At 36.5% G+C, this 18,853-nt stretch overlaps 1 protein-coding gene across 2 annotated transcripts in view; it reads left to right on the forward strand.

Moving 5' to 3' along the window:
• Positions 1-18,853, forward strand: part of KYNU (kynureninase) — a 2,242,792-nt gene that overhangs the window by 2,057,048 nt on the left and 166,891 nt on the right. For both annotated transcript variants that reach the window (XM_044074971.1, XM_044074972.1), the window contains one exon: positions 10,223-10,308. In XM_044074971.1, the coding sequence (XP_043930906.1) occupies positions 10,223-10,308 (86 nt within the window). The remainder of the gene's footprint in view (positions 1-10,222; positions 10,309-18,853) is intronic.

An 18,853-nucleotide genomic window follows, 5' to 3' on the forward strand; every position in this document is an offset into this window, starting at 1 on the left:
TTTTATGCTGAAGGATAGTGTTAGTAAAGGAGAGTAAGGCAGTGGTGGTGCTATGGTTTGGTCGGAAACCATGCTGAGTACTGGAAAGGAGGTTGTTAGTAAGGAGGTAGTGTGAGACCTGAGAGTGTATGCATCTCTCTAGTATTTTGGAGAGTGGAGAGACAATAGCTATGGGGCAGTAATTGGTTAGTTCTGCAGAGGGTCTGCCTTTGTGGAGGGGAATTATATGTGAGACTTTCCACAATGTGGGAACGTAACTTTCTGACAGAGATCGGTTAATCAAGATGTTTAACAAATGGAGAAAATTTCCAGTTAATACCTCACACGCAGTAAAACTAACTAGAAAAGATTTACAAACAGTGTGACAGTAATTTTAATACAACCATGCAGATTAGTTTATAGCTATAAAATACAGTAAAAATATGCAGCAAACTATAAAAGTGCTCTAAATAACTAGTAAAAATAAGCAAAAAACAGGATATTTAATGTTATCTATCACAGATCAGAGTTTTGCTCAGTGCCCTTCCTCAAATTAGTCAAGTAGCAGTTTTACCTGTATGGTTCCCCTTGGGTTCATTAGGTATCAGCTAATTTTAGCAAACAGCCTTCTAGAAATTTCTGATGACAGCAGGAGGTCCATGCATTTGGAGCTGATTCATAAGGATAAGATTGTGACATATTAGTCTTTTAACCAGACACAGGTAACAGCAGATGTAGCCTACACAAGAGTTATATTATCAAGAACAAGCAGGAAGGGGTGCTTTATATTCAAGGGAGTTTATAGTGACAAAGTCTAAGAACAGTTGTACAAACTGTTTTGTAGCTTGTTTGTCAGCATATGGATGGGTAATTAAAATCATGCATAAGGCTTGTCTTAGATTAAATAAAGGATATAATTTGGAGAGTTACATATTGCAGGCTGTGGAAGTATGAGTTTGGAGTTCTGTAGAAATGGCAGTCATGTAGTGGGTAGACTTGTTTATAAATTCCAGAATATACAGGAGGTCAAGATTGTTGTCTAGTTCAATTATTTTCAAAGTGATGTGCTAGTGCATAAATATGGATACTACCTCTCCATGAGCACTGATACTCTCAGTTGGGAGGATTCCAAATGAGTGGTAGGCAAGTAAACTAGGTACAGGGGGAGTGTTGTTACCCCTGATGTTTTCAAGGGTCATAAAGGCTTCTAGTGTAGCCAGTTTTTTGTTTAGGTTTCTAACTCTGAATACCGCCACCTGATGTTGAATCAACCAGAATTTATAGGATCATAGTGAGTTCAGGTTTACTGAGTTAAGTGCCTATTACGCCTAGCTAGTTCCCACCCTAGACTGTACCTCTCTTCTCATGGAAGGCTGGGGCAGTCAAGCCCAGAGAGAATTTATGAATACCTGTCCAGTTATCCGGGTCCTTTTTGAAGGAAGATAGTGTATCACACTGCTTTGTCTGCAGGGCGGGGGTCTACTGCAGAGGTAATGTCGATGAAAGGGTACTAGAGGTGGGAATTGTTTTAACCAATGTACAGAATCCCTGTGAAGAGAGATGCATTCCATCCCTATCAAAGCAGGTGTGACTTATTATAATGTTTGTTCATATTCACACTTATTTAACACCCCCTATAATGGAGCCAATTATTGATCCAATTGCAGAGTCCAGCTATTATTATATGCTTATATTGTGGCATCATGTGCAGTAGCAATAGATGCTGCTCAAGATTAACTGCCTTACAACCAATGTCATGTCTCTCTCCTAATGTATTACATGGAACTGATAAAGATTGCTTACTCTCACATGTGCAACAACCAGGTTGCATGCATATTTGGGAAGAATAGATTTAACTGCCTTTGAGACAAATCTTGGCTGCTGAGAAACACCTGACTGTTACACTATCTTTGCTCAGATTGGCCTACCCTAGTTTGACTAGTGCTGGATCGGGGTATGCATTTGTCTGTTTCTCCCACATGTCCAATGAACTTTGTAAATCAACTTATGTATGTAGTCCACTATCCTGGGCTGCTAATATTATCTTTCATCTTGTGGTTTAAATTCACCTGTCCTTATCCATCCCTTTGTCCACTCCTGATTGACATGAAGTTGTTCCAGGAGTTTTCTCTACTTGCAACTATATTTATGCCTTTTCCACATTTCTTGCCCCTTGTGTTATTTTTTCCTTATATTCTTTCTTTTGCTTTTGTCAAATTCAGCTGTTGCCTGACTTCTGTGAACTTCTGGTTTAGTTTCCATTCCCATTTGACACTGAAATGCTTCTCCTAAGCTAATTGGGGATGTCATCTTAGATTTATTCTTTTCATGTTTCAAAACGTTTACTATGTTTGGAGCTGGTGAGATCTGCCGATAGGTATGCTGTCCTATGATTGCAGAGCTATACATGGAATCATTTTCAAGGAGGCCCATACCTCCTTCAGAATGAGGAATATATAATCATGGTGTATGCTGATTTTTATATATCATTTGATAAGCGTGAAGTATTTTTCTTGTTTTCGTGTCCAACTGATCCAATAACTTTTGGGGCCAGTCAGTCACGCCAAAACTGAAAGTTAGAATAAGAAGAGCATATTGCTTTATAGAATGTACTATATTTATTTATGCATTTATTTATTTATTGACATATGTTTGCCAGGAAAGCATGACTGGGTAGGAGGCCCGGGAAGAAAATCTCCGAGTATTACAAAACATTTTTAAGAATAATAATTATACAGTCATTAAAAATAACAAATTATTGCAAATTTAGCAACTTTGTTATAGCATTGCTTACGTTTTGATTTTTGTGATGCCCGAAGGTTGGTAAGGATGGGAGCACCATAAAAAAGTGTTGGGAGGAGATAGGTAGTGGCAAGTGTAGCATTAGTTATACCACTGAGAAAGTTTTTGGCAATATAAAACATTCCTAGATGACAGAGCTGTTTTCAGTATTCATTTTAGTCTTCTAATATATTCCTGAGTTTTGTTTGCATTTGTTCATGTTTTAGTTCTGGGCCTTCATCAATTCCAAAATATTTAAACATTCTCTCCTGCTCAAGTTCCTTTATATCATATTCCTGTCTCAAACTGATACTTTCTTGGTGTACAACTTTCCTGCTTTAAATGTTGCGTTTGCACATTTATGAAGACCAATTGACATTCTTATATCATTTGAGACAGTTTTGACCAGTTCCATTTGTGCTTTCAGTTTCTTATATGATGATGTATATAGTTTTAAATCATCCACAAAAAGATGAGGTCTTCACACTTTGTTGTTGTCTGAGAGCCAAATTTAACCATAACCTAATTAATTAAGTAGACAGCTTAATAGGTTAAGGGCAAGACAAAAGAGCAGCAGTGACAGAGAGTCACCTTGGAATATCCTCCTTTGAATTTTTATCCCTGGGATAATAATTTGTCCTTTATCATGGCTTAGCTGCCAAGTGGTTTACCCCTGTTTCATGGTCACTGTAATGTAATTGATCAATGCATTACAGTTCTCCATTGTGACTTTAACAGTACATGATCCTTTGTTCCACATGACTTTCTTTTGTTACCGTTTTCTTCTATTGCCGTGATTGAGATTTATTCTAAATGATTATAAACTGTCAGCATCAGTTACAGTATATAATTTATACATCATTGGAAAGCAAGTTTTTGGTCTATAGTTTTTAAGATAACTTGCAGGTTCATTCTTAAGGAGGAGTATCATTTTTCCTGTTGTTAACCAGGTTGGTGTATATTGGAGGTGTGCATATAAGAAGCTCTTACTCAGGGCTAAATCTTTGTCAAGTTAGGTACTGCGTCTGGACCTGGGGTTTTCCAGTTAGGAGCTTTTTTAATTTCACCTGCATGAGCTGCCTTATGCTTAGTTGTCAGCCCCATGTTACAGAGGGCTAATACCCTTATTGCTCCCCAGATAATCCATGTTCAGCCATCATTATGGGTGCTGGAGGGGTTAGCCAGGGTACTACAGAGGTTATAACCAATATCTGCTCACACATGCAGAGGTGAAGGAAGCCAGACAGGCTCACTGCAGCAGCAGCGTTATGAGCCTGACAAGTTCCATGCTGCAAGTGGTACAACATTTGGTTAGCGGGTTGCACATGCACAGAAGCACTCATGCACTTACTGAACATAGCAGTGGTGGAGCTCACAGGTCAGCCACAGGATGGCGAGTGATAGGGCACACTCTTCGACTGCAGAATGATGCTGGACCAGCATCCTTTATCTCCTCTCTGGTCACTGATTTGGGTCAGGCTCAGACTTGCAAAGCTAAGACAGGTCTGGTGACCTGGTGAATGAGGAGAGGAGCTGATGTCAACTAATAGTCAGCAGGTAGGAGTAAAACAAAAAAATAAAAGATTATCTTAGCTACTTATATTACCCAGAAGGGATGTAGTGAATTACTAAATGTTCTGCAACTCAGGGAACTCGCTTTGAATGATTATACTTGTGGGGTTGGAGGAAGGGAATTGTTAGTGTGTGCATAATTAGTTGTATTAACTGAATTTTGAAGGGGGAAGAAATGTTTTGTAGAATGAGAATCCTGCCCTTTTATTTACAAGATGGATTAAGCAAATAAAGATGGTGAAATCATGGTAGATAAAATAGGTCATTTGGACATATACAGATTAGGGAAGTGTGTAATTTGTTAGTGGATGGCTTCTTATTCTCTGCTGGCATTGTTCTCTATCTTTTCTCTGCCTTAGACATAATGCTGATTAACATGTTAATTTCACTTTAGTTTAAACAGCTTTTAGTGTTCTGCATTTTATGGAATATTTGATGTTTTCAGCTTTATACAACATTAATGGTAGGGGCTTGCTGATTGACTGGAAGTACAGGTGACGCAGAAAGGAAGTATTTGGCTTTAACTTAGTTTTACAGTAGCACTTGGTACATGAGCAGATGAAGTAGGTCCCTTAAAATGATTATGACACAGCGAATACATATTATACTGCAAGGACAGACAAACTAAAATTAGAGATTTGGAGGCCTTACATGTAGGCTATAACATGTCTCCAACATTAGAAGTGAAATGTATTATGCTTTCTTACTAAATTAAAGTACAGTACCCTACTATTAACATTATAAAGCCCACTGGATGATCACAGTAATGAGGCAACTAGTTAGTGGCTGCATGAACATAAGAACGGTAATAATATAAGACTGAAGAATAGCACCAGGTCCCACAAATACATGCACTAACCCAGAATAACATAAAGAAAATGTATTTATTTATTTATTTTACATTTATTGAGCGGGATTGTCCGACCGAGCTGAAGAACCCTTTTTCAGCGGAGGCCCGGAGAGAAAAGCTCCAACATATTATACAATTTACATTATAAATTAGCATTAAAACAGCAATGTTACAAGGCATTAAGTAGCAATACAATGTTATACAGTGCCATTAATTAAAAATATAGCAAAACTCTTTCAAGATGTATGAAAAGAAATATGTCATTAAGATTAATATAGTTTTTGGGGTAAGTGGTTACAAAAACCCAGTTCTGTCATAATGTAGTTGCATGAAGGCAAGACAATCACAATATAATGTTTCTCTGAGGTGATTTGCTTAATAGGTTTTAGAAGACAGTAGAAAGAATAGTCAAGGAGGATTAGAGAGAGCTAGTGCGAAGCATGAGTTAAGGGCAGAAAGTAAATTAAGGTATGGGAAGCAGGGGATGTTTAAGGAGAGAGAGTGCAGTGGCAGGACCAGTGACTTTTGAAGTGCTCTTTGGTGGATGTCTTAAATTGTTTAGGATACGTAAGGGTCCTGATTTCTAGTGAGAGCCTATTCCAGGCAATAGTGGGGTGATAGCTGTACATATTGTATTCAAATTTAGACTTGGGTATGTAGATTTGCAGTAGGTCTTGTTTAGAGCTAAGTAAAGAACATTATAAGTCTATAAACAGTATCTTAAATACATAGACCCCATCATGGAAATGTGGTAATTTCATATAGAACTAGGATACATCAAATACAGAAACATGAGTATATATGACTATCCTGCAACCCCATTAGGTGGTCAGGCCTCACAAGCATCTGTCTTATATCCTGGGAAATATAATACTATAGACAGTAAATAACTAATGATCATCGTCAAATTGGGAGTAGTGTGTGTGTATATATATATATATATATATATATATATATATATATATGTGTGTGTGTGTGTGTGTGTGTGTGTGTGTGTGTGTCTATATATATATATATATATATATATATATATATATATATATATATATATTTAACATGTATTTGACAAGTGGCAAGTTCTTAAACTAAACTCTAAAACTTTCACCACAAAGTGGCTTCCTCAGGCATATCTAAAATCAGCACTAACAATCATATCCTTATATACTTCCTAGCAGAGTCACATGATCAGTTGTAGTCACATGATGCATTTCAGAATCAACACAAGTGTGTCAAATTAGTTTAAATTTGTTTAAAATACAGTTTATACAATAAATAACCATAAAATGTAGATGTTAAATGCAAATAAAAAAGATATATCAAATTATTAACATTTTTTCTATCGAAGCCCATCATACTTTTACATACTTGTCATTAAGAACCGGTTTTAAAGAGACATGTCCATTCAGGTCTGGGTGCATATGTGCTCACAGACATAGTATCCAGTAAAACCCATCTAGCTGTATTATGTACAATATTACAGCCATGCAAGTTTTTATGGACTGCTTCTAAAATACAGAATTTAAAGTTATGTTCAATACCATCATCTTTATGTTTATACAGGGCATTAGTCAATACCTGTCTTTTCATTTCTGACATATGGTTACTAATACGTTCTTTTAGTCTTTGGTTAATTTTGCCTACATAGTAGACATCACAGTGTACACACAAAGCGAGATAGACCAAGGTCTTAGTATTGCATTTCCCTGTTGCTCTTAGCTCAAAAATCTGTCCATTCACTGGATGAACAAATACCTTATCAGTATAAATATGTTTACAGAAAACACAGTTCCCACAAAAAGCTTTTTCAAAGCTGTATGTAGTTTTTTAATGCATTTATGTGATGGCATAACAGTGGGAACTTTATTAATAACAAGGGCCATATGAACAAAGCTTTCTATAACATGACTCAGAGGGAGTAACAAGGTGAGCATTCTGGATGACCATTGAGGAGTCTTGGTCAGTTTCCTATTTGGCCCAGAGCATTGCATTATTAAGCAACACTCTCAGTGTCAAGCAATAGGTAAAGGAGGCTAAGAGGAATCCAATCCCTGACTACAGTTAGCTGATCATTAGCAGCTCACAGCCTAACTCTTCTGCACTAGTACGTTTTCAAAGGTTTGGAGCATACTCAGAGCCTTCCACATAATTTGTGTTGACATGCAGTACTAATGACCTTTATGCCATCATTTCTAAATATGTAATCAACCAGCACCAGAAACTCTGCATTTCAAATAAATATTATAGTAGTGATAGCTTACTGAATATTCATGGCACCATATGCTATAAATGCTTGTACTTTAATAAATTATTCAACATTGCAATTTGTGATTTCTGAAGGATTTTGACAGACTGAATATTTTGCACCCTGACTTTATTTATGTTTAGGAAACTTGCATGCTTTTACATGGGTGTAAGCACTCCTCATTAAATCCCTGAGTAATACAGTTTCATTTAGGGACAGCATGCAGTTATCCACCTACAGACAGTCAATATTATACAGCTTAGTGTTCAACTATAGCACAATTACAACAAGTGCATTGTGGTGTTGACATACAAACCATGATGCTATATTCAATATATGACTACTACAGTGCCGTATGAAATGAAAGCTATTTTATGTGTGCTTGTACAGCTGCTGGGCACATAGTACCAACCTATTACTGTGTTCTCATCACACAGCTTTCCATACAAGAATGATAGCATTAGGTCAGGTAACAGACTGGTGTACATCATGATGGACCCAGGAAGCACCACAAGTAATCATATTTACACTACATTTGACTGGGTAACCTTGGAGGTTCAGATTTGGCACATAGTGCTGTCACTGTCTGCCAGGGTTCAGTGGATACTGCAGTGAAAGTGCCATAGTACTGCTTGAGGAGGTTGTACAGATGGAACTGTAAAGTTTTACGTATGCTAGAAAAATAGCTCTGAATACAATGTTGTATATGCGACTGAATATTTTAGAATTTGCTTCTTACTAGGATGTTGGCAAATATTGCATGTTAGATGTTTGTTTTTGCTTGAGGGCCTAGATCATGAGTGAAAACCGTCTACTTGAACAGTTTCCTTTCCCTATGTGGTTATTGTAAGTAAGTATATAAGTACATAAGGAGGTAAGCAATAAGTGTAAAAGTGACATAAATAAAGTCATCAGCCTATGTTTTATATGACTATGGAAAGCACAGTTTAGAGTTTGGCAAGCTAGGGGATATTGAGAACCACAGCCAAGAGTGCAGCTACGCCTTGCATCCATCCATTAGTCTTACAGTCCTGTGACTGCTGCATTAGGTTGTAGATTACAATCCCACAGTTTTGTGTTTGATGTTTTACGTGGAGGAGAACAGTTGCACAGTCATGTGCTTGGGGCTTTGCATGGAGCAGGACAGTGACACAGTTATGCTTTTGGTGAAATACAAACAGTACAAAAGTCAGTTTGTTGGTTGGTACATTATTCATAGGAGGACAGTCCCACAGTCATGTATTTCATGCATTACATAGAGGAAGACACAGGCAGATGAATACCTTGTGCAGAGAAGGAAACGTGATAGCACTGCAGGCTGCACAGCCACATAGCCATTTGCTGTTGGAGGTTAGCATAACCTTTGATTAGGTGTGGAACCAAATCATGTGAAACCTAAATGCTTTAAGTAGTCATGTCCATGCCATTCTTGTTTATAGGTGTAAGCTAAATGGTACATGAGAAAGAATCCACAAAAAATGCAATCTGCCTTAATATGAATTAAAATGCTTGGAGAGTGCAGTACCATAATGTATTGCAGCGGCATGAGAAAATTGTCTGGTTGCACTTTATGGTGACTTAATTAGCAGAAATCATTTCTGTGTTTGGCTTTTAGGTCTGCATAGCATAGCAGAGCAAATTGTACCTGTAGTGGTTCACATTACCACTGGATACATTCACATTAACAATCATGTACAGACACCATGGTTATGGTTTTGTCTGAATAGCTAACTATGATGTCTACAACCAAATTTGCAGCACAGAAGGACCCCACAAGTGATGTGTCATTTGTTTGTATTGCTTTGGGTTCAACACATTTTGTTTCCATAGGTGTTTGGCAGATATGTGTCATTCCATTTTGTAGGCTGCCATTTGATATTATGACTTTTTTGTAAAATATTATCTTTCTGCTAAGCAGAAAAAAATACCTTTTAAATATGCTAGAAGACAGCTTAAAAAAAATAAACCTGTATCAGTTATGCTGGCGCAAGTTCAAGTCCTGAATTATGTTTTTGGCACAGGTTGGGTCTTCAAAGGGGTTTTATCCAGTTTTCAACAAAATAAATAGAAAAAGTCTATTCTATGTGAATATACCTGATATCTTGGCCTGCTTACACTGAAAGATGATGTTATGACAACATGTTCTTAAAGCTGATCCAGTCCAAATTACTTTATAGGAATGAATATATATTTACAAAAAAAGCTTTTAATTACTAAATAAGTGTAGCTTAGCAGCATAGCAGAATATAGCTGTGTTGTTGATACTGTATTAGACATCCCTTTTCATTAAGTAATTGGAGTTTCTCTTCCATTCTTTCTCTCTTGTTCCCTATTTTGAATTTCTTAACATACTGCTGAGTATCAAGGTTCAGGTTTATGCTGTGATACTGATTTAAAGTGTAACAATTACATCTACATCTTCTGTCTTCACTTTTCTAATTGTATCTAATATTTCTAACAATCTTGCTTTATTTTAATCTGATCCAGTCTGAAAATTTTCATGGTAAATTCCATTAAGAAAATTATAACACACAGTTCTTATTTAATATTTCAGTGAGTATCCAATGCACATTTTCATAACCTGCTTCTCAGCTTACTCTGACGTTTCTTTCCATATTGTTATTTATGTTTTGCTTACCCGCAGCCTTGAACATTGGACCTGTTTAAAAACCTGTTCCTGACATTTATTAGCTGAAACAAAAACACATGCCACTTGTAACACCTATTTAATGCTGTTAGAAGTATATGAGTTACTAAACCATTATTGAATCTTAACATTTTGTATTTTTATTTTACAGAACTGAAGTTAAGTGAGGGAGTCAATGGTTTTCGACTGTCAAACCCATCCATTTTGCTGGTCTGTGCATTGCATGCTAGCCTTGAGGTGAGAAGCTAAATGTACCTTAATCCACCAGATAAAGCATTGTCTTTTCATTTAATTTATGCCCATTTCAATAAACTGGAAGCTAATTAGTTAACAGAATAAAATACTGTCTTTGTGAATCCAGTCATAGTTATAAAGGCCCGATTCAGAATGGTTACCATGGTTAACATGAGATATAAAGAGCTGCAGCATCATGGTGACCTGTCACTGCAGCCCACCACAAATGCTAATGTAATATTCTAGGTGAGTGGACAATGCTAATTATCCATGTGTCATCCTCCAAGAAATGACGACATTAAGGCATTTATGCGACTGAGTGATTTGGAGAGTCACTTAGCTACATAACTTACCTTGGTCACCCATGTTAGTAAATATAGCTAAAACCTCATATTCACCCAATCGCGATAGAAGTAAATGTTGGGGAGTTTAACAGGCAGGTAGTGTTGGAGGATGCATGTGTGTGTGTGTGTGTGTGTGTGTGTGTGTGTGTGTGTGTGTGTGTGTGTGTGTGTGTGTGTGTGTGTGTATTTTTGTGTGTACGTGTGCGTGTGCAGCTGTATGTTTGAGTGTATGTAGAAAAGGGTCTACTTTATGTGCTCGAAACACGAAAAACACGAATCCAAATAGCGCACCACATAAAGAGAGAAATGTGAATACGTCGAATGTACTAAAGCACGAAATTTAAAACCTCGAACCGTCATAGTCGACCAACCCACCATCTGCAACACATTACCTACCCAAACACAATAAAAAAAACACACACATACATACACTAACCAAAATCCTACTTCTAACCCTAAATTAAAGCACCAAAACCCTACTGCTAACCCTACACTAAACCCCACATACACAACTATTTATGCACAATCCTTAACCGCTCCCTAACCCTATGGTCCGTAACTACCGCACACTTCCCCTACGGAGCTATACCCAAACAAACAAAACATTTCACACACATACACTTAACAAAACCCTACACTAAACCTTACATACATTACCTACACAAAACCTTACATACACTACCTACCTATGCACTTAAACTTAACCCCTCCCCAACCCTAAGGTCTGTAACTATTGCACACTTACCTTATGGAGCTATACAGACGGGCTAACTATGCGAATTCGATATTTCCACTTTCGCTGTTTTGTTCATTTGATGTTCGCAGTTCGCTCTTTACGTGTCGCACTATTTGGATTTGTGTTTTTCAGCTTTCGAGCGCATAAAGTAGACCCATGTAGAAAGGCATGAGTGATGCTAAGAGAGAATGTGTGTGTGTGTGTGTGTGTGTGTGTGTGTGTGTGTGTCTGTGCGTGTGTGTGTGTGTGTGTGTGTGTGTGTGTGTGTGTGTGCGCACGCGCGTGCAGCTGTATGTTTGAGTGTATGTAGAAAGGCATGAGTGATGTTAAGAGAAAGAGTGTGTGTGTCCGTGTGTGTGTGTGTGTGTGTGTGTGTGTGTGTGTGTGTGTGTGTATGTGTGTGTGTCTCTGTGAAGGAGCTGTCATTCCTTCACACTTCCACAGAGTAATGAACAAATCATACAACACTAAACACCATGAATACTTTGCTTATACTGTGCCTGAAAGACACTTAAAAATTATTAGAATATTTTGCATCATGACACCAGGGATAACTATATTGTGCCACAAATGCACTTAAAATTATTAGAACACCATTTTCCAGCATGAAAGATGAAGGTAGGGGAACACTAGACATCAGAGAAAACTGTTTGCATCATGTCTTAAAAACACCTACAAATATAACACAGCACCATTTTGCAGCATAAAAGAATTCAGACCCTGCAGAATGGACTCTCATGCATAGCTCCTTAGCAGAAAGTTAGCAGTGGGCACTAACACTAGACATCAGTGATAGTCCTTACATTTGTACGTTAAATCTATGAATAAATCTATGAAAACAGTAAAAGAGGAAAAGTTTCAAACTCTGCACTCTTAAACAGTGCACAGGAGCCTAAACACTGTACATTAACTGATGGGATAGTGCATGAGGTTATGTTTTGCATAATAATCAGTATGAAACAAGTGTGTGTGGCATTATTCACATAGTCCATGAGTTGCAAGGTGCAGGGCTTGTATAAGATGGGTGCTGTTGTGGGGGTGGCTTTGGAACAAAAAATGAAGAATTTTAAAACTATTACTTATACACTCATAAAAAGTTAATAGTGCTAGAGGTCTAGCCTCATGATGCACCAATTTACAAACAGTAAGAAGAGTGTAACTCTAATATCTGACATTATTTTCTGACTACAGTCATGCATGGTTTACAAGAGACAGGGAGAAAAAAATTAGACGCTACATCAAGGATGTTTTGTCAACTCAAGGACAGGTAAGAGGTGTGTGTGTGTGTGTGTGTGTGTGTGTGTGTGTGTGTGTGTGTGTGTGTGTGTGTGTGTGTGTGTGTGTGTGTGTGTGTGTGTGTGTGTGTGTGTGTGTGTGTGCTTGTCTCTGTGTGAGAAAATGAATGGAAGATGCCTGTGCCAACTCAATGTGTGGGCTGCCAGTGTTGACTACCACAAGCATGTGCTGATTTACAGTCATGATAGTTAGGGATGATATGAAGACATGCAAATCAGCTGTTAATGAGGTTTTCCTTGTTACAGCTAATATTTATTTGAATCACATTTCCCACATCATGGAAATAGTCTCTTCTGGACTTGGCTCTCACTGCATAAGGTGGATTTCTTTCTGAATTCCTAATATTTGCATTTTATTTTTGCTGCCATATTTATGCTATTCAGACTATTGCATAAATTTGCAATTTTAGCAAATGGAAGTCCCATGATATTTTAATTGCAGGAAACCAAATATATTTTATGCATGTGCATATGGTAGCTCAAAGGTAGTTTAAACTAAATTGAATTGGTGTTTTGGATGCATGATGGTTGACATCCTGCAAAAAGACTTATTTTGCTGATTTTTTTCTGGATTGATATTCAATGAATATTTTGATGCACTGTTTCATGGTGAATCTGGCTTCTGATACTATTTCAGTCACTAGGGTATTCTATACATATATACAGATATAGTTTGGCCTGTGTGAGAAGGTTTTTTCATTTATAGAATTGTGCTGTACTAACACAGACAAAACTCACACCTTCTTTTTCCTCATTGTAGTTTTCCTACTAATTTTCTTGCAGCTTTAAATATGGACAGGGATTCCTAAAGGTTACCACAAAGTGTAGACTACATGTACATTTAGTGTAATCATTCTGAGTCATACCTCTCAACGTCTTAGTACAAGAAATCAAGACAAAGCCCAACAAACTGGGGAGGAACAAAGGCCCAAAAATAGAGTAATATTTTAAATAGAATCTACTTCACAATATCACATTTCCAGAAGATCGAACGTCAAAACATCGAGACCAAAATGACAAAAAAACAAATTATCAAAAGATCAGAAGATCATAGTCTGGAATATAGAACTGTAATTTAAAACTGATAGGATAAGGGTTTTAATGGTGTGCTGTTACTTTAAGGTTTTGTAGTAAGCACATTGCATGGTTTTACTGTGTTTGGATAAGTTTGAATACGTGTTAGTTTAAAAAGAAAAGAAAGTAATTTGATTTCAGCTGTATTTGCTAATTTTTAACAAAATTATTTTGGATTTATAAGTAGAAATGCAGTGTTTAGTATCATGGTGTAGGTTTTATTTTATGTGTAGGTAATGGTTACTAGTTAAAACAAGTTATTGGTTATAATAATAGGGGGGGGGGTGTTATTGAAGTGGGAAGGTATAGTCTGTAGTGTGTTATATGACATAGGGCTGAAATGTAAAAAGACAGGTGTTTATCGATCACTAGGCTGTTTTCCTGTCTTCAAAGTTGTGCAATCTCAAAGTTGTTATATTTAATTTGCAGGGGGTATGGGGGGGGGGATGCAGTGGGGCACAGCCCCCTACAAAAGTGAAGGAATATAGATCTGGAACATTATGGTTGTATTCCTGTTTTTGTTATTTTGGGAGTCGTTTTAAAATTTTGATAATTTGTTTTTTCATTATTTTGGTCTCAATGTTTTGCTATTTCATATTCTGTAAATGCAATAATTTGAAGTAGATCCAATATAAAAATTGCTCTTACAAACTTAGAAAGTTGCTAGAGTAACTGGGTTTGATTTATCATACATTTTCTGAAGGATTTGAAGTCTGAAACTCAAATACATGTTATTTTTAGTGACTTCAGTCCTCAGATTATCCCAGTGATTTGCCAGAAAATCACACATTTTATGAAGAACAGACAAAAAATATGAGCCAAAGTCTGGACATTCTACAAAAATCTGGACAGTTGAGAGGTATGTTCTGAGTGACTAGAAAGCACAAAAACTGTGGTAGGGATGTCCTTGAGCACATATCTTGTACACTTAATGTACACTTAGTGTACACTTGGTGTAAGCATTAATGAATCTGGCCCATACGCTATGTATTTTGAACATAGAAAAGGGGGATAAGACCATGGAGTCTGGCTTACAACTATAGTAATATGATGTGCAACCAAGCCCTTGTAATACAGCATCCCTTCATTCCTGAACGGTTTTCAAGGGACACATAAATTAAAGGGATATTTATTTGAAGATGCCAGGTTTAAATATGTATTAGTTTTCAAAATGTGTAATTCACTGGTAGTATATTTAAAGATTAAACCTGATGGATCTTGGGATTTTCCTCCCTTTTGCGGTAGAATGAAGGGCACAACCCCCAGCAATTAGAGATGCAAGGGTAACATAGCTTTTATAGTTATTTTTTTTTTTTAATTTAGGTTTTTACTCACAATCTCAGTCTTTTGTGACTGCACTTACGAGTGTAAATAGAAGAGCTGCATTTCTATCACAAAACCCTTGTTTGTATTTTGCCTTGTGATTTATAGTTTTTATAGTACATACAAGGTTGTATCTCTTATACAATAATTTTGTTAGTTTAACATGTATGAATTGCATGAAGAAAAATGTATACCTTCATGTCTACACAGAAGAGGAGTTCATGAAATGCCTTAAATTATTAGAATGCATACAGTCCTAGATAATTAACCACCCCAATTTCCTACAGGTTCTGCATCTTAGAAACAGACCTGTATTAGAGAATAAGGAATTGCAGCTAATATTAATTCAGAGATTATTGAGAATTCAAGTTAAATTCTTTAATTAGCCTGCAGAATTACTGTCAATGCACAGTAAGCATGAAATCAGCAATGTGTACATGGAATAGCCTATATTTTTACAGTACATCCACAGTCATTTAACAGTTGTAACATGCCCTGATAGTATTTTTTGTACTGGAATCCTCAACCTTTTTTATGCATAAGAAAAAGAAATGTAAAATGTCGCTACCATCACTCTAACTCAAGCTGACATAACTTATGTATAAGATGGCTAAGATGTCTCCACAATGGGTCTTTGTTTGTATAAGTATGTATCAGATGAAAGTGTTGACACCATTAGGGCCTTGTTTGACCAATATGAATAGTTAGTACTATCTCTGAAGTCTAAGTAGGCATTCAGTGCACTAAAAAAATGTCCTTTGATTTAATAATTTATTCATTATGTGTTATTCCCTAAAATGAGTCAAAAATCTGTAGAAACTTTTTCAAAATATTTTTTTACTTAAAAATGGAGTCGCATTTTCATCCATTTACCAGTTATTATGCTTAACTTATTACATTCGAGTGATGCCTTCAGGAGCATATGCAGTTAACTCCTACTGACACCTCTAAGAGTCAAATATTGCTTGTTCATATTTGCATCAATAATTCCAAAACCATGCTATGTCCAAGGTTTTAAAAGATTTCAATGTAAAGCTTATATGATGGCAAACTCAACTGCATTAATATTTCACCTCTGTCTAGTGCGGGTAAATAGATATTAACTGTTGTTTTTTATGATATTAATGTATATAGATATTTTGTTGTTGTGTCTTTCGGCTTATCCCAGTTAGGGGTCGCCACAGCGGATCTCCAGTCCGTTAATGTTTGGTAGTGGATTTTTACATGCCGAGTTACCAGCCCTGATGCACAACCTTCAACGAAGGTATGCCCATTCACGTATGCCTCCACACAGAAGACGCTCTAGCTGAGAATCAAATGGGACAATGTCTTGCTGTGAGGCGACAACGCTACCGCAGCACCACTACCGCGAGGCTAAGGAGTTCTATATGTGTTACATATGTGTTACTTGGTTGTTGAGATATTGTGAAAATTATATCTATTAATGTATATAGATATTTTTCACAATATCTCAACAACCAAGTAACACATATAGAACTCCTTAGCCACACATGAAAGCTTTCAGCCAGATGAATAAAATGCTGCTGACAGCATGTATGTAACTTGAGTGGTTGCTGAAATATTGTAAGTGGTTTCCAAACTATTACAAATGTAATAGTTACTGTTTACTGTGACTTATAAAATTTAGTTTAAGACCTAGAACCTTAAGAATGTTACCACTATAAATATAGTTTATGCTGAAGAGTTTGCCATTTATATTTATTTCATAACACCTATAGTTCCAGAGATATGAACATTTGTTTGAAATGTGAGGACATAATTTGATTCTGTCAAAAGGCTTAGGCTCTGCTCATTGGAAGTTACATTGCAAACTTTCCGAGCTCCATTGGAATTAATGAGTTAATGCATTTTTGTATGTAGTGAGTTTATGTTTTCAATTGTGAGAGTCCTTTAGTTAAAATGTTATGTCTCTGATTAATTTCCATATCATCTAAGGAAGATGTAACAAAATCTTAAATGATTTGTGATTTCTGAGCTGAAACACATCTAATAGGCATATTTTAATATGGAGGAAGTTGTGCTAATTGTTTTGTGCTGTGATTTAACAGGATCAGTCAATGTGATTTGTAACAATGTTACCTGTGTGTTTTTAAAGATCCTTAGCAGTGAACATGGTATTAAGCAAGCAATAATGCCCAAAAGGGTGTGTGTTAATGTGTAATTAATGCCCACCCAGGGGAGTTGTGAGGCCCAACACCACAGGAGGAGGGCCTCTATACCCCTGGAAGGGCATTAATTACACATTAACACACACCCTGAATGACATTATTGTGCTTAGAGAATGTGCTCTTTGTAAAATTGTTGTGTTTTACTTACTTATGTATGTTTTAAGTTCTATTGTATTTTTTTAATATATTTTTGATGTAAAATAGTTCCTCTGCCTAATGTTTCATACCTCCTGTAGTATATGTTAATGGCATTGGAGAAAGCATTTTACATCCAAAGTATATAAAAAAAATAAAACAGTACTTAAAAAATACATAAGTAAGTAAAACACAACAATTTTACAGACAGCCCATTCTCTAAGGGCTGGCATAGATCATTCTCTCTTCACTCTCTCTCACACATGCTACCAGGGGATTGTTGGTTCACAGCTCTGCTTTCATGCACACATTCACACTCACAAGATCGGTCTCACCGTCTTTCTCAATTTCTCACAGTCTCCTGCTGTTTTCATGCACACATTCAGCCTCACTCTCTCTCGATCTCTATCACACGCAGTCTCCTCTGCTTACATACATGCATTCACTCACACATCACTCTCGCTTTCTCTCTCACTGTCTAGATCTCTCTCTCTCTCACACAAACACACACACACACACACACGGTCTCTCTGCTTTTTGCACACATTCACTCACACATGCAGACAGAAACACACACAGTCGATCGAGTGTTGTCTCTCTCTCTCTTACTACATGGATACAGTCTTTCATACATGCTTTATTTTTTTCTTTTTCTTATTTTACACTCACTAAACAGCAAAAGTATTGCTTAGAGAGTGTAAAATAAAGCCTTGTACACTCTCACTTTCACTGACATGCACACACATACACACACACACACACACACACACACACACACACACACACACACACACACACACATTTTTTGTCTTCTTTTTTTGACATTTTACACTTGCTAAACAGCAGAAGTACTGCTTAGCGAGTTTAAAATAATGGCGGTCATTTCGTTTTTCTCAGTCCAAGCTCCACAGCTGCTTGCTAAGTTGCAGAGAAGCAGTGAACTTGTTTTTCACTGGGCATTACTTGTACATTAATACCCTGCTGGAGAACATTCGTTCTCCAATCAGTACTGATGTACAGCAAGCTTATTTTCTAATAATAAATGGAGAACAGTATGCAAAATTGCAAAATGATGATTAAAGTGTATTCTTTATAACTAATAATATTGCCATGTTAGTAATTTTAAGGAGTAAGATCTTGAATTTATTTTTTTAGTTTGTTCGAGGGTATCGGATTGATCCACCTCAGCCAGAGAACAGGGATTACAATAAAATATTTTAAGAAGTACTAGTTATGGTGCAAGATTGTATTTAGAATGCAGTATTAAAAAGTTAGTACTAGACTGGAAGTTGAATATGGATTAATGATGGGTATGCAAACTAGATACAGAGAGCAGAAAAGAAAAATATTTGGATGTGTATATGTAATATATATATATATATATATATATATATATATATATATATATACATATATATATATATATATATATGTATATATATATTTATATAT

This window comes from Protopterus annectens, chromosome 6.part0 (assembly GCF_019279795.1).
Source record: "Protopterus annectens isolate FY-2018-M chromosome 6.part0, PAN1.0, whole genome shotgun sequence".
NCBI lineage: Eukaryota > Metazoa > Chordata > Ceratodontiformes > Protopteridae > Protopterus > Protopterus annectens.